The sequence below is a fragment of the Notothenia rossii genome (assembly GCF_949606895.1).
Source record: "Notothenia rossii genome assembly, chromosome: 7".
NCBI classification, from domain to species: domain Eukaryota; kingdom Metazoa; phylum Chordata; class Actinopteri; order Perciformes; family Nototheniidae; genus Notothenia; species Notothenia rossii.
The window spans coordinates 50057634-50077725 of NC_136905.1; the positions used below are offsets into that span (position 1 = coordinate 50057634).

Sequence of the window (20092 nt, forward strand, 5' to 3'; positions counted from 1 at the left end):
ATTGATATTGTTAATAAAAGGCTCAGATATTGAGCTCAGTAGGGATGTTGCAGTAATAACCGTTATGACTCAAAGATCATACATCTATTTTGTTTTCAGGATTAATTCAGAATAACACAGTGGCGAGTAAAGAAAAAATACATTTGTCCCAAGGGATAGTGTAATAAAATAAATAGTACTAATCAGATATAAATACTGCTGTAACGATACAATCCAAGCTGTGGTGTGTATTTTAGATTTGGGTTTTCTTCAGGGATTCAGAAAATAACAAAATTGTTTTTTATTTAAACATTTTTCATAATAAATGAGGATGAGAACATTTTAACGGGGTTCAACATTAGGATAAATTATTCTTAAGTGTGCTGGCCATAACAATGTTTGTCATAATAGTTATCCAGTTATCTAAAGTGTGTAGGGCTGAACTCAGGACTAAACATTGACATATTTAGAGTTATTAAGTCAAAGCATTAGTTATTATGTAGTTAGGCCAACCTAACCGGAGAGTCCCTTACACCCTGAACTTCCTGTAAAAAAACCCCGTTATAATTACATAAAAATACTATATAGTTATTTGCCATGTTGATGCATCTGTTTCTGACTATGTTGGGACGAAAGCCCCCCCCCCTCCCAGCTGGACGCAGCACTGCCCGGTTTCCCCGGCAGAAACTTGTTCCTCCAACATTTCCTTAATCTCTTTGATATTGAAGGTTCCACCTTCCTCCTCCTCACAATCCCCTCTCATCCCACCCCATCCTCTCTGCCTTTACTGAGCCCAGCGACAACCCCCTCCTTCCCTCCCTGCGGGTGGTCCCGGCTGAGGATCATTGCCTTCGATCGGAGGGCCTCTGATTGCGGATTGGGCGCCGGCGATGGACTCGACCGGATCAATCCCACAGATTCCACCATTTGGTTCCCACTGTGCCTGATGACAATGTTGGCATTCCACATGCAGCCCAACAGCCTTGATCAAATCTGCACCATCGATCTGGATGCAAGGGCAGAAAGGCCCAGAAAACACTGACAAATGTGTACCGCCGTACATTACATGACACAGATACAAAGAAACACAGGGGAGGCCAACAACACGCAGATAAATACAACAGATCTCTCAAAACACCAGCAGAGGTTTGATAAAGTGCCATAATGAACAGATCCCTACAATGGCGTACACATTGACATGTTGAAGAGGGGGCCCTGAAAGTTTACCAGTGTTGTGTAAGGGCCCCCACACTGAGGAGGCACAACCCTGGCTCCAACAATGGTCTGTTCATGCTGGTGGAGGAGTGCCACTTGATCTGCAGCGCATTAATTACAGGAGGTGGAGGGTCCTGCTGTGCTCCTGTTTTGATGTTCAAGTTCACTCTCCATCAATCAGTCAGTTACCAACAGGAGGAGCCACAACCACAGGACATACTTACAGTGCAGTGCATCATGTCTAATATCAATTTGGAACTATCTATATGTCCAACCCAGTCTCACAAAAAAACGTGTAATAACTACGTTGGTCCACAACGTAGGACAGACCTGGGCACTTTACGGCCCCCGGGCCACATACGGCCCTTTGGTTGACTCTGACCGGCCCGTGTAAGGTTAATTGGAAATTACAAAATAAACATATTTTCTAATTTTACCTCATGCATGGACTAAAGCTGCAATGCTTTTATTTTGAAGTTGTTTTTTATTCACGTACATAATGACGCAATACGTCAAATCAAGACGTGCGCGTTATTGGATAATTGTCACAAGACGACTTTAGCGCTCAAAAATGTCAGCTGATGCTAAAAAAAGAAAGGTAGATGCCGAATGTAGGGTTTTCAACAAAAATTGGACTGCTAAGTATTTATTTACTGAAGTCGGAGGTAAAGCCGTGTGTTTAGTTTGCGGGGATCAGATCGCCGTGTTCAAGGACTACAATTTGAGTCGGCATTACGAGACGAAACACGCGGAGAAATACAAAAACTTGACTGATGCTGAAAGGGCGCGCACATCGAACGCTTTGCTAGCTAAGCTGCAAAAGCAGCAAGGCTTTTTTACCAAGCTTCACACATCCAAGGATGCAGCAACCAAGACCAGCTTCGTGATATCCCACAAAATAGCTAAACACAGTAAGCCATTCTCAGAAGGGGAGTTTGTCAAAGAGTGCTTAGTGGACTCTGCAGCACTAATATGCCCTGAAAAAAAAGAAGCCTTTGAGCAAGTCCCGCTGTCCAGGCGAACCGTGACGAGAAGGATCGAGGACATTGAGGGGAATCTGGAGCTTCAGCTGCAACATGAAGTGGCAAGTTTTGACTTTATCTCCTTGGCTTTGGACGAGAGCTGTGATGTCCGCGACACAGCGCAGTTACTCCTATTTGTCCGTGGGATAAGGCCGGACTTCAAGATTACGGAGGAGCTGGCAGCAATGCGGCCGATGAAAGGGACGACGACAGGGAGCGATCTGTTCACGGAGGTAAATGCGTGCATGGACACGCTGGGACTGAAATGGGACAGACTGGCAGGTGTCACAACAGACGGTTGTCCAAATCTTACAGGTAAAAATGTTGGACTTTTGAAACGTATGCAAGATAAAGTGACTGAAATCGACGCAGATCAGAAATTGGTATTTTTGCATTGTATTATACACCAACATGTGTTGTGCAAGTCAGTGCTAAAAATTCACCATGTTATTGATGTTGTTACTAAAATAGTAAACTTCATCAGGGCACGGGCATTGAATCACAGACAGTTTGTTGCACTTTTGGAGGAGCATGAGACTGAGCATAGTGACATCGGCTACCACACAGCTGTCAGATGGCTCAGCCTGGGCAAAGTGCTAAAAAGAGTTTGGGACCTGAAAGCAGAGATTCAAGAGTTTTGTGAGAAGAAAGGCAAAGACATCCCAGAGCTCTCAGACGAGGACTGGATGGCAGATTTTGCATTTGCTGTTGATGTGACTGCACTGATGAATGAACTGAACACCAAACTGCAAGGCAAGGGCCTTTTTGTTCATGAAATGCACAGCCTGGTGAAGGCTTTCATGAGAAAGATGCAGTTTCTTTCAAGCCAACTGGAGAGCAACACTCTCACTCACATGCAAACCCTGAAAGAAGTCACACCATCAGCTGATCACCTCCGCAGGTACTCATCCATGTTAGGAGCATTGCATGGTGAGTTTTCAAGGCGATTTGAAGATCTCCGAACAATCGAGGATGAAATGCTCATGATTTCCTCTCCCTTTACCTGCAGTATGGATAATGCACCCAGTGATGTTCAGCTGGAACTCATTGACCTGCAGTCTGATGCAGTACTGGCAGAGCGCTTTAAGTCAGGATCTCTGCTGGATTTCTACTCTTCTCTCGAGGAAGAGAACTTTCCAAACATGAGGAGACATGCTCAGAAGATGTTGGTTCTCTTTGGCTCTACCTACATATGTGAACAAACATTTTCAAAGATGAAGTTTATGAAATCCAGGTATAGATCCTCTCTCACTGATGATCATCTGTCAGCTGTGCTTCGCATCTCCACCTCAGACATTCAACCTGACTTCGATGCACTCGTTAAAGCCCAGCAGAGACTAGATTTCTCTCACTGAACAAGAAAAAAGAACTTAAAAACACCAAATGAGGTGGTTAGACTACAAATGTAGGCATGTAAAGGAACCAACTAGCAGTGAACTGGGACACTTTCTTTGGAAGCCTTTTCTCAAAATCACAGTTCAGTGATGTTCAGTGACAGTTCAATATGATGTATCTTGCTGAATGTTTAGAGCACAAAGACAATGTTGTGATGTCTTAAGAATGCTAAGAACCTTTACACAACTTTCCAACAGTATATGAAACTCAAAATGTGTTTTGTAGTGAATGCGACTGAAAATGTTCACTAATATGAGTCAGAAATGGTGAAAAACGTTCACATTTAGTTTACCAATGTTTTGGGAAATTTGATTGAATAAATTACATTTTTTGTAAGGCAATCTCACTTTTTCATTGCTCAACTATAACATATACTCTTACCAGTTTGTCAAAACAATGCTATTTACTGCTTTTTATAAAGAAATACAATTAATATTATGCAGAATTGAGTTCAGCCTTTTGGCCCGGCCCTCCACAATATTTTTTGTTTCTCATGTGGCCCCATGGAAAAAATAATTGCCCACCCCTGACGTAGGACGTAGTATTTCTACAAAAACGCCTCTGAAATTGTAAGATCCCTACTTTTTTCACCATTCATTCCAATGGCTGGCGTCTATGTCACGTGATCTTCACATTTCTCCCTGCAGAAAAAAAAAACATGGCCGAACTTCGTTTTATTCTCGGTGTAAAATGCCTATTTTAAAGTTAGTTTGGCCATTAAAATGAATTTTGATGTCATTTGATGCGAGAAATATGAGTTGTTATTTCAGATTATGTGTGCAGTGGATGTACATGATCTTTAGTTTGCTAGTTATTATGAAGATTACTTCAGGAAACTGTGTCTATACAACGTTTTCATTGTTACCAAGGTGGTTGCTAGGGACGCTGCTATCGATATTATTTCTGTTATGTTGTGTAAAATGGTGTTATCTTTATTGCTACCCCCCTTCCCCGTCAATGTTGGTCCACAGCGCAAACGTATTAGTTTAACAAAATCCGCAATTGTTGCATAGTGTGGTGCCGAGAGATGGGAGTCGGAGGCAGGGTATCAAAGGTACAAGCTAGACTTTTATTTAGCATCTCAAAAACAGACCGGCGGAGACAGGAAGTCCGGCTCACTAAAATGTCCGTGCAGAACAATACCCTAACCCATAGATCCGTGGGTGAATAATGTCAATCACCACAATAGATACGTTATTTTCCCCTGTGCAATTCTCAATTTACTCAACAATAACACATAATTATCCTTGCTTTTATTTATTTGTTTGATTAATAAACACAAGTTGGAGTCCGTCAGGACCAAGGGTCGGAGCAGCTCATTTGCTTTACAGAATATTACACCCGGAAGTAAGTATTCTCTCTGCTTCGCTTGGCAAACCCCGTGATAGTCCTCAAGCTCTGTGATTGGAGAGTGTGCTCCGAGGGTTACGCCGAGCGCCGAACAGCACTTTGAAATTGGATGGAACCACGGCAGACTGTCCAAAACTGGATTTGAACGGGTCCACCCCGTCCCCCCCTCCCCCACTCCGTCCCCAGAACTACACATGCTGGCTATTGTGTTTCGCAACATGTTCTCTATCTATGGCACGTCTCTACTGGGAGTTTTAAAAGACGTTTTCATATTTCCCATAATAAGAAGTTGCCAGTATTAAACTGTGTACATCCCTGGAGGTTTAGGGGATAGTAAACACTCAAATTTAAAACATATAATTAATAAATGGGTGAAAATTGCTTGTGCCCATAATGGGCAGCATTAATATATACCCGCATGCCAGCTAAGGTCAGAAGAGCTTTATTTAACAGCTGGTCTTATGTCTGTGACCCCTCCTGTTGTTAATTGATAAGCTTGAAACATGCACTTGTCAAGGTTCAGAGGCACATTTTGCAAATATGGCAGTAGCCATCGATCATCTTAAGATAAGATATACTTTATTGATCCCAAGTTGGAAACATTTGCGTTACATCAGCATGTGTAACAGTTGTAAATATGCAGTGGTGTTTATTTGTAAATCAGTTAGTATAATCACACAAATTCTGTGTTTCATATTTAATAATTCTGTGTTCTTTATTTATTGATTGTTCAATACCTGACAAGGCCCGAGATGAAAAACTTGGGTCGCAGGTTCCTCAACATTGCATCACAAGACATCTGTCAATATGTGTATACCTCCACCATTAAACTGTCATATTCTGCACATTTCTTATACTATCTACATACATCTTATATAAGAGTATAATACATATGCATAATATCAGTTAAAATAAGTGCTTCAACATAGTTAACATTGCTGGAGGTATACACAAAGTTTTTCATTCATTGCATAACTACACCGTTTGTGTATATATGTCAATAAGCCTTAGAAAATCTTGAAATCTTGTAAGGGATTTGCAAAATAGTCATTATATACAGTCTTTAATTAACTATTAGTAGAGCATAACGAGTAATGAATATACTTTATAGGGATCCTATTAATATCTAATAATAAAAATAATGAAATTCAATAACATGCTTTAACCACTAGGTGTCCCTTTCTATCAGCTGTGCACGTTTATGGTGTAAATACAGCCTATCTACCAATTGGATAATATATACAAGTCAGCCGAATTAGTGTTGATACTGTAAGGAGATGTATTGTGTGAAAATAAATGTTTTCAGTGTTGGCGGCAGTTCCTCATGTTTGTCTTGAAGTCTTCTCATCAAGGCTCTATATAATATATCAGCAATGGGCAACCACCTTGGTAACAATGAAAACGTTGTATAGACACAATTTCCTGAAGTATTCTTCATAATAACTAGCAAACTAAAGATCATGTACATCCACTGCACTCATAATCTGAAATAACAACTCATATTTCTCGCATCAAATGACATCAAAACGCATTTTAATGGCCAAAATAACTTTAAAATAGGCATTTTACACTGAGAATAAAACGAAGTTCGGCCATGTTTTTTTTTTCTGCAGGGAGAAATGTGAAGATCACATGAAAGACGCCAGCCATTGGAATGAATGGTGAAAAAAAACGTAGGGATCTTACAATTTCAGAGGCGTTTTTGTAGAAATACTACGTCCTACGTTGTGGACCAACGTAGTTATTACACGTTTTTTTGTGAGACTGGGTTGATATGTCTTAGTGTATGGCCGGGGGTTAGAAGAGCAGGGGCTGCAGACCTTTCTCACTGCCCACTTCTGTGTTCTGAGGTTATAGCCTGCCACGTGTCTCTTATCACCTTCACCTGTTAAGCCCGGGAGCCCCCGCCCCATCTAGCAAGAAACAGCGTCTGAGGGCTTCTTAACATTTAACAAACTATGAATGTGTCATACCCACTTAACGGGAAGAAACTCAGCTACCTGACGATATGAAGAATTTGTACCGAAACAAAACACAAGTCTAACGCCGAGCCTCTGAATTAGCACTAAACGAAAGAATGCTAACGCACTTAGCACATAACTCACGGTAGAAATATGTTATACTTCAATCGGATCTGCCCAAACAAGATATCATATGCTGAGATTCAACAGATTCAATGGTATAAATATAATCACTGAGCGAACAAAACTCGCGGCAGCGAAAGCCAGCAAAGACAACACACAACTCCACTTTACGTAGCAAAACGGCAAATACGTCTTACCCTTTGCTGTTTTCTGATCACAGGTTGTGTTCAATGGCATTAAAAACGCATAAAAACGCTGCTGAAGGTTAATCCAATGTCTCTGGGTCACTTTGAAAGGATTACTGATAATCCATCATCGTATTTATGATCAATAAGCCTAGCTTTCAGTTTTCAGAGAGTAACATGGTAACGTGGTAGATTTAGGAACTTTCCCTCAATTCTATTGGCTCTTACGGTTAAAAAGAGGTGTCAATCACCAAAATCGACCGATGGGTTCCAGAGAAACGGCGAATACACCCAAATACACACCAAATGACCCCAGAGGTGGGGTTTTTTTCTAAACCTCTCTAAAAAGGTCAAATTTAACTTGTGTTGCATCAATCTTGATACAGGGTATTTATTATATGGTATAGCTTTTTTTCTACTATCCCATCATTCATTCATTACATTTTCTTACTATGTTCAATCTCAATTTACTTTAAAATAAAAAATCTGTATTGATTCTGACTTTTCTACATCCAACTCACAGGTGTAACCTTGCTTTGAGGAAAAAAGATGATTAATTTACCCCTTTTAGAAGGGAAGATATGGTCATTTGTTCTGGGAGTGTCATTTTCGAGCCTGATACCTGAAAAACAGGCTCAGGGCTTAACAGGTTAAAGTGAAGAGCTTCAATAGTTGTCTGACATGAGAAAGCCCTGCCAAATGGATTTAATATTTATCAGACAAACAGATCTCACAAACTGTAATATATTTTCTGGTATTAGTCTTTCAAAGTCAAGACAAATAATTGTAATTCCGTTTCCTGCTTGTAGTGAGTGCTCTGAAGTGGAACAGGGCTCTGCAGCAGCTCCACCTCACCAACAACCTGCTGAACAGCTACCAGGATGCGCTGCACCTGGGGGACCTGCTGCGCTACAACACCACCCTGCACACCCTGGAGCTCAGCAGCAACGCTGTGGCAGACAACGGTGGGGTGCTCATCTGTGACCAAATAAACCACATTTTAAAGAAATATACATTGTGTTTCTGAAAGGCAGAGCAACATGTAGGACATATTCTTATTAATCTTATAACCTTATTCACTTTAGGCGTATTAAAGAATGACCCACCAAACATCAGTACCACTTAGCTTACAAACACAAACAGTCGGGTTGAACCGGTTTAGCTGATTGCAGTAACTGGATGTTGTTGTTGTTGTTGTGGTTGACTCCGCAGGTTTGGAGGAGCTGTGTGATGGTCTGAGGTGGCAGACAGCAGGTGTGAGGGTTCTCCTGCTGAGGAACAACCAGATCACTGCAAGAGGCATGGTCCATCTGGCCAAGGCTCTGGTGAGGAACATCACAGCTTTAGTTTGGAACAGAACCAAGGCATGCCAACAGTCATCATATTCTGATGGCAGGGACCAGGGGGGTATACTACGAAGCAGGATTTTCGCTTAGCCGGCTAACTTCAGGGAAAACTCGGGGTTTCCGGTCCTACGAAGCTGGTTCTCTTTTTAGCAGGCTAGATCTCCATGGTAACTTATGCTGTGCGGCTAACCTGCCCCGGAGCAGGTTAGGTTGCAGGCTAAGAGCTCAACTCATTGAAAGCACTGCCTGCTGACCAATCAGAGCTCAGTGTGCGGAGTTTAAAGCGATCAAGTCATATTACAGGAGAAAGGAAATACAGAAAAGCTGCCGTTGCAGGAAAGTCGGCCGGCAAAAATCACCGACTGTTTGAACATGAATAGAATATCATCCCATCTTCAGAGCAATCTGACTAATATAACATTAGCGTTAAGAAAGCTTACTTAAATATCTGCCACAACATAAGTAACCGGATCAGAGTAACATTAAGTACAGTCCGTGCATATCACATCATAATGTATCATATATCTCCTTATTTGAGTCAGCTGAGCCGTATCTGGCCGTGCAACACTCACAGTGTCACATACTGTATGCAGAAGTATTATTTTAAGCAACACATTAAGTTGACGAAACACTCGAGACAAATGTAATTAAAGTCAGATCCACTCGTGTCTTAGACGGGGCAGTGATATCATAAACTTGTTAATGTACGCATTCAAACACTTTTTCTTTTACCAGCTGTATTCACCTTGCAGGTGCAGCTATGTGGCTTTGATCCTGGATAAAGTGTTTAAGTCATGGATGTTTAAAGTTTAACATCTTCATATGTGTCTAATTATATAGTTGACTTTTCATTCAGGAAGTACGCTTCTCCATGTTTGTGATTGATTGGTCGAATGCTCCAAATACCACCCCTTTCATGTGAACGCGCACCTAACTAGATAGGACACGGCTGGCTTGAGCGATCCACTTGATAACCCGCGTCGTAGTACAGTTTAGCGAGAGCGCGTATGTTTTGGATTAGGCCAACCGGCTAACTCAAACATATCCAGGTTAGGTTGAACCAGCTTCGTAGTATACCCCCCAGAACTGATCTTTGACATCAGAATCCTGGTCAGTCACCAAAAAGATGCACCTAAGGCTCATGCTGTGTCTCAACTTGGATACTTCCTCTACTAAACTGCAATGTGGTGCACGGTGACCACTTATGCAATGTGATAAATTTGACATGCTAGTGTCGTCTCGAAGGCTCACAGGTGTTGTGCCTGCACAGGAAGTGACGATGGCCACTGTTAGCTAGCTAGCTAACAGTTTGGCTAACAGTTCCAAATCATCCCAGGTATGATAGTGTTGTTTGTACCGGAGCAACTTGAGCATGAGAAAAGTCCAGCGTGACAATATTTTGCCCGTTATAAGTAAATCATGTGTAAATATAGCAGTTATTATTACATTATTATCATCCTATCATCATGACTCTGAGTCCCTCACAGTCTTTCAGTCCCGCCTCAAAACACATCTTTTCAACTCTACCCATAAGCCCCCCCCCTCTCAATCAACTTCCTCTTGACTGCCTTTTTATTTATTTTTATTTTACTATACTTACTTGTTTGCCTGTCCTTGTTTGTCTACCCTCCCTCATATTGTAAAGCGTCTTTGAGTTGTGAAAAGCGCAATATAAATAAAATGCATTATTATTATTATTATTATTATTATTATCCTGGAGGATCCAACCAGGAAGAGCTATGAGGCCTAAATATTCCTAAAATAACTTGTTCCTGTAAAACCATTTGTTACACCAATAGGTAACTTTTCGAGAACTATGGTCATGTTAATAACGCTATTGAATTGAAATTGAATTTAATTGAACACTGAACTGAATGTAATTTGCTATTTTCGTGTGAGTGATGCTACATCCATTTACCTGAAAGTTAACCTGAAACTGAGGTTAATGAGAAATGTCAAATGGATTGTTGCCTTCTTTTTAAAACCAAGTGACCTCTTTGTGTTACTCTCCCTTGACTACAGCACAGGGGGGAAACAGAAAGAGGGGGTTTCATGCCAAAAATGTTGCCGCTTTGGAAAATATGTACTAGATTCTTTCTCTGACATTAAAGTTATCAGAACAGGCATGTTTAGTACAGCTGAGATGATCAGATACCTGCTTTTCTTTTATCCCTTGAGGAAATGAAGAGCGTTTGCCTCATCCAGACAATCCTCTCTAAAAAAGTCCGGCCTCCACATGTTTCACAGTACACCCCTAATAACATGCATTCCTTCCGCCTGATTGGCAGCATAAACTGCACCTTCCTGTCATGTGAGTGGCGATTGTGGAAGTCAAAAGGCTAGAAATTAAAGGCCTCCCATGTACTGTAGGCACACACACACACACACACACACACACACACACACACACACACACACACACACACACACACACACACACACACACACACACACACACACACACACACACACACACACACACACACACTTCCTCTGTCTCCTCCAGTGCTACCAAAAGAAGGAACAGTTTGATTAAATAATAGATGTGTGTTAAGGAGGGGTGCTCATGTGGTCTGCCAGTCTCGGGGATAAGTAGCTGTCCTTGCAGGCCATAATGATGATAATTAGACCCGTAGCTGGTTGTGTGGAATATGATGACGGGAGAGCTGTTATTAACCTTTCTGCTTGGTGTGTGTGCTTTCGCTCCCTGTCCCTGTGACTTGTTGTCTTTTGAACAACTAAGACAGATATGGCCCACTTGACTTCCACTTCCAACATTTGGATAATTGTGTCTAAATTCCCTCGGACATCTAAATTCTGAGGGAAATATTAACCCTTTAGCACCAAAACTAGTGCCTGATTGCGAACCAGTTTTTCGTAGTCAAGATAGTCAGATTAGCTTCAGTTGCTATGCTATCATCACCCATCTAATACAGTATAAATTCAGACGGAAATACACTCACATATGGTGATGGGAAATGTGTATCAGTGTTTGACAGTCAGACAGTGAATACTTTCAAGCGACCGCTGCCTTGAGTTAACAGTAGACTAAACTCTGCCGTGAGTTAACGGGAGACTAAACTCTGCCGTGAGTTAACGGTAGACTAAACTCTCCCGTGAGTTAACGGTAGACTAAACTCTGCCGTGAGTTAACGGGAGACTAAACTCTGCCGTGAGAAATTCGTTCTTCTATTTAATCTGACTGCGTACGATTGAAAGCAACACAAGCGTAGATCCGATGCAGTCCCCCATTGTTGTCGTATAGCTCCAAACCAAAATAGCTCTAGAGCTAGAACTAGTTTTCGGTGGAAAGGGGTATATGTCATGCAGGGCCCCTCGTTTTTTTTCTTCTACTTTGTGTGTTCCGCAGTTTTTTTGTTTAAAGCCAGCATGTCATGTGTGAAAGCATACTGTGTTTTTGGTGGCTTCACACTCGTACCCCCCTCAAACTTCTCACTCCAACCCTCCTGTGGTTTACGTTTGACAGGCTTCAACCATGCTCCGCTCACACTCTCCACCACGCAGTCGCCTCTTTAATTGTCTGCTATCATCCCTGGTGCATATCCATTGAAGATGCTCTTCCTCCCTCTCCTCCTCCCCTCTTCACCGGAGAATCTTCTCGCCACGCGTTGGATGTGGCGGTGCCTGTGTGTGCGCCACAACTCAGCGAGGAAAAGGGGGGGATCCTCTCAAGTGTGTTTGTTGTCACCGCGGTGCAAATTAACTCAAAAGAAGGCGCTCTCTGGGTCTGTCTGTTGCCTTCCTGGCTTCCTTTCCGCCCCCGCGCTCCTCAGAGCAGTGACCAGAGGAGTTTAACAAGGGTGGCGAGGCGAGGGGGCCACGAGGAGTGGGTGGTGGGCTTCTCTTCAAGCTGTCGGGCAACATGGGCCTCTTGTGCCCCAGACACCCCAGCTCTGTGCGCCAGCTAATCAACCTTCAATGCTAATGTGGCTCTGGAGAGTGGAAACAGAAGTTTTGAGCGTTTAACACGAGAGGAAACGTTCTGAGAGGGAATAATAATCACTGCATAATAACAATCATAATAATGATTCAAACTTCTCAGCCTTCACACACTGAGTCACACACTACACAAAGCTTCAGCACTCAGTGACCTACTTTACTGTCAGTAAAAGTCTTCAGTTTCCACCAGGATAAGATCTGAGCTGCTGCTGTGTTTCAGCCGCTGCTGAGGGTCCTGCAGGTCCTGGATCTGGGGGAGAACCTCCTGGGGAACGAGGGCATGCAGGTGATCAGAGAGCCTCTGATGAACTGCTCGCTGCTGCAGCTCGGCCTGGCTCAGGCCAGCATCACATGTGAAGGTATACACCATGACACACATGTCTTTTCCTATAGCACCAATCCTGTGATTATATATTGTTTTATTAGGACCATTCAAACATTGAAATGTATTTCGTTTTTTTAAATGTCATACACTATACTGTAACTATATTTAATATACGTTTTTAAGAATAATTGGGTTGAGTTTGGTCACATTTTGGTTTCATATCAAGCATATGCATGTATGATTATATATATATATATCAGAAAATTAATTCCACAATTTTCCAGTTCCCAAGTTGGCATTTTTTTATATATTGTTTTGGCTCTAAAAATGCATAATTTCAACACGTAACTTGGATCGGTGTCGTTTAAAACTACTGCCCTAAAATGGTGTTATCCATGAGTGAGTCTTTACTTTTACTTTCCGCAAACAACAGTATCTTATGACTCCCTGATCCATAATGTAATCCTATTACCTCCTGTAATGCTTAACGTATAACTACATTAAAGAGACTCAGCATGCTTACTATAGTATTTAAAGTGTGGTTTTAGAGACTTTAGAGGTAGAGCTGCTCTATGTGCTTCTCCAGCGTCTGCATCTGAACCGTAGATTCTTTACTTTAGTAAGTTCTAAAGAGTTAAAATAAGTCATACCTGGTCTAACGCAGGTCATTTAGGGTAGCAGAAGAAGGTTTTCAGATCAGTCTAATAGTGTGTCTCTATGAAGGGGCTGTGGCGCTGGCAGAGTTCCTGGCAGAGAGCCGTCAGATCCAGAGGCTGGACCTCCGTCACAATGAGCTGAAGGTTGGAGGCCTGATGGCCCTGTGTCTGGCCCTGAGGATTAACAGCTCTCTTGAGGGCCTGGATTTGGACAACCCCCCCCCACAGGAGCAGGTAGGCCCACTGTTTAATGTGCCGTTTCACTGCTATGTGAATTGTTGTCCAAAACTACATGTTAGCATTCTGCAACTTAAATCGGACACTTCCCTTCATACACTGCCAAGTTATTACTAACAAGTGACTAAATAAGACTACTCAATATTATCATTATCAAGCCGATCTCAGCAGCAACATGACCGAGCTCATGGTTTCATGGTTGTGGCCCCCAAAGCACTCCTTTGGAGGGTTGGACATCTCCGCCTCATTGTTGATGGATGCACCATGCATCCTTCCCCTGAAGCCTGCAACCTGGGTGTTGCTCTGGACTCCACCCTTTCATTCAACTCCAACATCCAGTTCCAGCGTCGCAGCCCCCCCACCCCCCTCTAGACTACCTCCTCCTTGAAATCAGGACGGCTGACACTGTTCATATCTTCAAAAAAGCACTCAAAACACATCTGTCGGTCACTCAGCTAACTCTCTCTACACCTTTGTGACCAGCCTTTGTTTATTTCAGTTTTTTATCTTCTTATTTATTCTTCTTTCTGTCCCCCCCCACGGCCCCTCATCCTATTGTAAAGTGTCCTTGGGTTTATTGAAATCCAAATTATTATTAGCCTCTTTTAGCTTAGCTTTAACTTTATGTTAATATGTGGAGATTATCCAGTTGACCATATCATCAAGGTGTTTGCCAAAGATTCTATTTACTGCAATATTCCGAAATCCAATGGAGAAATCCTATTGCTTTTTGTGAAGGGACACCCTGCGATGCTAACTTCCAAGTTGGTCTACCATAGGAGTGCACGTTTATGGTGTAAATACAGCCTATCTACCAATTGGATCAAATATAAAAGTCAGCCGAATTAGTGTTGATACTGTAAGGAGATGTATTGTGTGAAAATAAATGTAAGATGTTATTTAATTGCTGATATATTATAAAGAGCCTTGATGAGAAGACTTCTAGACAAACATGAGGAACTGCCGCCAACACTGAAAACGTGACGTGGATCATAAATATATCAGCAATTAAACAACATCTTACATTTATTTTCACACAATACGTCTCTTTGCAGGATCAACACTAATTCGGCTGACTTTTATATTTGATCCAATTGGTAGATAGGCTGTATTTACACCATAAACGTGCACAGCTGATATAAAGGGACACCTGGTGGTTAAAGCATGTTATTGAATTTCATTATTTTTATTATGAGATATTAATAGGATCCCTATAAAGTATATTCATCATTACTCGTTATTCTCTACTAATAGTTAATTAAAGACTGTATATAATGACTATTTTGCACATCCCTTTCAAGATTTCAAGATTTTCTAAGGTTTATTGACATATACACAAACAGTGTAGTTATGCAATGAATGAAAAACTTTGTGTATACCTCCAGCAATGTTAACTATGTTGAAGCACTTATTTTAACTGATATTATACATAATGTATTATACTCTTATATAAGATGTATGTAGATAGTATAAGAAATGTGCAGAATATGACAGTTTAATGTTGGAGGTATACACACATATTGATAGATGTCTTGTGATGCACTGTTGAGGAACCTGCGACCCAAGTTTTTCATCTCCGGCCTTGTCAGGTATTGAACAATCAATAAATAAAGAACACAGAATGATTAAATATAAAACACAGAATTTGTGTGATTATACTAAATGATTTACAAATAAACACCACTGCATATTTACAACTGTTACACATGCTGATGTAACGCAAATGTTTCCAACTTGGGATCAATAAAGTATATCTTATCTTAAGATGATCGATGGCTACTGCCATATTTGCAAAATTTGCCTCTGAACCTTAACAAGTGCATGTTTCAGGCTTATCAATTAACAACAGGAGGGGTCACAGACATAAGACCAGCTGTTAAATAAAGCTCTTCTGACCTTAGCTGGCATGCGGGTATATATTAATGCTGCCCATTATGGGCACAAGCAATTTTCACCCATTTATTAATTATATGTTTTTAATTTGAGTGTTTCCTATCCCCTAAACCTCCAGGGATGTACACAGTTTAATACTGGCAACTTCTTATTATGGGAAATATGAAAACGTCTTTTAAAACTACAACTCCCAGTAGAGATGTGCCATAGATAGAGAACATGTTGCGAAACACAATAGCCAGCATGTGTAGTTCTGGGGACGGAGTGGGGGAGGGGGGGACGGGGTGGACCCGTTCAAATCCAGTTTTGGACAGTCTGCCGTGGTTCCATCCAATTTCAAAGTGCTGTTCGGCGCTCGGCGTAACCCTCGGAGCACACTCTCCAATCACAGAGCTTGAGGACTATCACAGGGTTTGCCAAGCGAAGCGGAGAGGATACTTACTTCCGGGTGTAATATTCTGTAAAGCAAATGAGCTGCTCCGACCCTTGGTGCTGACGGACTCCAACTTGTGTTTATTAATCAAACAAATAAATAAACACAAGGATAATTATGTGTTATTGTTGAGTAAATTGAGAATTGCACAGGGGAAAATAACGTATCTATTGTGGTGATTAACATTATTCACCCACGGATCTATGGGTTTAGGGTATTGTTCTGCACGGACATTTTAGTGAGCCGAACTTCCTGTCTCCGCCGGTCTGTTTTTGCTAAATAAAAGTCTAGCTTGTACCTTTGTTACCCCGCCTCCGACTCCCATCTCTCGGCACCACACTATGCCACAATTGCGGATTTTGTTAAACTAATACGTTTGCGCTGTGGACCAACATTGACGGGGAAGGGGGTAGCAATAAAGATAACACCATTTTACACAACATAACAGAAATAATATCGATAGCAGCGTCCCTAGCAACCACCTTGGTAACAATGAAAACGTTGTATAGACACAATTTCCTGAAGTAATCTTCATAATAACTAGCAAACTAAAGATCATGCAGTACATCCACTGCACACATAATCTGAAATAACAACTCATATTTCTCGCATCAAATGACATCAAAACGCATTTTAATGGCCAAACTAACTTTAAAATAGGCATTTTACACCGAGAATAAAACGAAGTTCGGCCATGTTTTTTTTTCTGCAGGGAGAAATGTGAAGATCACGTGACATAGACGCCAGCCATTGGAACGAATGGTGAAAAAAAACGTAGGGATCTTACAATTTCAGAGGCGTTTTTGTAGAAATACTACGTCCTACGTTGTGGACCAACGTCGTTATTACACTTTTTTTTGTGAGACGGGGTTGAAACATCTAGCATGACATCCATGAAAACTTCATCTGCTGCACTAATTACTCCTTTTGGTGAGGTTTTCTAAACAGCATTATTTAATCCATAAAAAACATTACCTGGTATTATAAACTGTGATTTCTCTTACTTCACGGTTGTTTATTGACATCCGCCCTGCCTGATGTGGAATGTATGGGGTTGTGCCCTTTTAGTAAAAAAGTGTTTCAGATTTGTAGGTATTCAAATGACCATTGGTTTTAATTCAAATATACTTCCTCATGAATGAAAGGCTACTGGAGACTGAGGATACCCTTAATATCTTGCATTTGTGATATTTTCAGACTCACTGCATCTCACTTTGTCATTTGGAGACACACGTAAGTCGTGTGTCTCCCCCCCCCACCACCATCCATGGCTGCAGAGGCCTGAGGTAAACAATACCATAACTTTAATACATCCCCCTGCTGGATTCACAAAATAATTACCCACACTTGCCATCTGTTTGTCATGATTTTATCTCTGCTAACTTATTTGCATATTTAAGCATTAATTAAAATCTCCAAGGAACGGAATGCTTACTTTAAAATTAACTCTGAAGGCGATCCGTGCACAGCTTCCAGAGTTGTTTTATTTTTGTTTGCAGTGGTTTTCTGTTTGTCTGCGCGTTGTTTACACGATTAAGTCTGATTTTTATGAAAAGTCTCCTCTGGCTAAAGTCAAGCAGCAAGATGGGCCAGATTTCAGAGAAGCAGCCTTTAAGAGCCATGCCGCTTCTGTGAATGTGTGTCATTAAAGCTGCCTGTTCTTCCTCCTCTTCTTCCTCACTTTTGCACATGCACCAAAGCCTCCATATTGGCGGCTGTTTTCATGCTCCTATAAGCCGCCGAGAGACGTGATTAGCATTTCCACCATTGTTGGGAGTTAGTGTGTCTGGATATTTTAAGGGAATGGTAATAAGGGAATTTTTAAGCTCTGTCAGGTTTTGGAGTCACACAGCTGGGATTTGTCTTGGCGTGGCATATCCAGGTGGGGGTAGTGACGATTGTATTAAAAAGCAAATCTTTCCATCAGAAAACAGCGGGTGGCCAGATCAAGTGTTCTCGCTCAGTCACATTCCCCGGGTCGCCCAGGAATACGTGAAAATGTCATTCTTCTGAAGGGAAATAAGTGTGGGTATGAATGTGAGTGAGTGACGGGGAGGTTACGGCAACACTTTGTGTGTTCGACAGAGTCGCTGATACGAAGTCTGTTTGTTCATACATGGGCCTCGTGTGTGTGTGTGGTTTGAGGACGATGCGGGGGACGATTGAACATGCGCATATTTAAAAGGCGAGAGGAGACGGTGGCAAGAGGGGAGGAAATCTGGGTCCTCTGGTCTTTGTTTACAAGAGTCAGATTTTTCATGTCTGTTGCAATGCTGCTCCATTTGATCACTGGCCTGTTTGCCGTTCATTATGAATTATTTACCCATTGAAATATTCATGCACCCTGGCCCTGGTGGAAAGCACTCTTTTCTGGGAGGAAAGTTCCGTCTGTAGCAGTGGCGGTTCTAGATCAATTTTACTTGGGGGGCCATGCTAGGGCCAGTTATTTTTTCAGAGGGACAAAAGAGACAAAGACAGTGTTCAACATTTTAAAACTTGTATTTTGGTCATTGCGCACAAAAATGAAACGTAAATGACCATGATGTTTCAGTAAGTACTACATTAAAGTATGAAAAACAAAATGCTTTGTTATCTTTGGCTAGTTACAGCACAATGCTACCTACAATTGTGTTATCATAACTTCTTCTATTGGAGGGGGCCACAGGGGGGTCAAAGCCCATTGCTACAGGGGCAATAGCCAGCGTTGTAAGGTGGACACATCCTTATCAGGCGGGTCGGGCGGGGGCTCCTCCGCCTGTTTACCTGTTTGTGATGCAGTGTTTGGCTTTGGGTTGAGCAGCGTGGCGTCCTGTCAGCTGTTAGAGGATCAGCTCAGTGATTGGCTCAGTGATAGGCTCAGTGATTGGCTCAGTGATAGGCTCAGTGATTGGCTCAGTGATAGGCTCAGTGATCAGCTCAGTGTCCTCTCTGAATGTTGCGTGTCAGCGAGGTGTAGCTGTAGATGTCTCACTGAGTGATCATTACAGCAGCATGAAGTGTGTTTGTGTTGAGTAGTTTGTTTCAGTGATTTGTGGAGAGGGATGACAGGAGCAGGTGGGGGCTTTGACAGGAGGAGTAAAGGGATTTTTATTAACTTATTCCTTTTTTTTTTAACTTTACTTATTTTTGGTCAAAAAATAGTTTCAGAAGCACTGTGTTAGGCACATCTGTTGCAATCTAATCAAATCGCTCCTCAACACAAGTTTTACAAATGTTTGAACTCAATATGTTTCTTGATCGTGTTAAGCTATGCAAAGAGTGCTGTAACGATAGCTAGAAAAGGAGTTTCTATTCTGTTGCTTAACATACATGAGGGGACCAGAATATTCGAAACAGTTCAGTGTAACACATCACTAACTTTCACTTAAATGCTAAAATGTAGAATTGAATAAACACCTATGACATTAGAAAGTACCTGAACATTATTTGCATCATAACAACTGATTTTATGTCTTAATGATTTGGGATTGCATTTGACTGTAAAGCTGTACCAAAGAAAGTGTCTGTTGATGGTATGACCTTTCACCTTTGTAATGATGCTTGACAGACTTCACACCATGTTTCTAACTGATTGTTGCAAAGGCAGTCAGCTGTCATCTTGGAACATTACATATTGCTCTCACAGCAATAATATTAAAAGATATTCCTAACACTAGATCTAATGTGAATACTGATATATACAAATATTGAAATACAATTACAAAAATGTTCATTTGGATTGTGTGCTAAAAATACAAATAACTGATTTGAATTAGTGTCTGTTTGAAGAGACTTGGGAGCGTCTGCCCCTCCTTAATGTACAGTCCACTCTATAATCCACTCGATTCATTTGGTTAAAAAGAGACAAGACACACAAAAAATGTAAACATGAATTTGAATGATAACAAAATATAAAAAACATTTCCATGGTCTCTTTAGATACCCCATAATATCGATATCATCACACAATAATTGTGTATTGAGTGTGAATTACAACAGAACTACTTGGTTGAGTTGAGGAACAACATTATTT

General features: G+C 41.4%; 1 protein-coding gene across 1 annotated transcript in view; it reads left to right on the forward strand.

Annotated features, from left to right (window-relative positions):
- The window catches only part of LOC307013663 (protein phosphatase 1 regulatory subunit 37), a gene marked incomplete at its 5' end in the record, with an annotated part of 119889 nt that overhangs the window by 58083 nt on the left and 41714 nt on the right, over window positions 1-20092 (forward strand). Inside the window, 4 exons of the mRNA XM_079641139.1 lie at window positions 8040-8195; window positions 8443-8555; window positions 12757-12895; window positions 13585-13751. Coding sequence (XP_079497265.1) covers window positions 8040-8195; window positions 8443-8555; window positions 12757-12895; window positions 13585-13751 — 575 coding nt within the window. The remainder of the gene's footprint in view (window positions 1-8039; window positions 8196-8442; window positions 8556-12756; window positions 12896-13584; window positions 13752-20092) is intronic.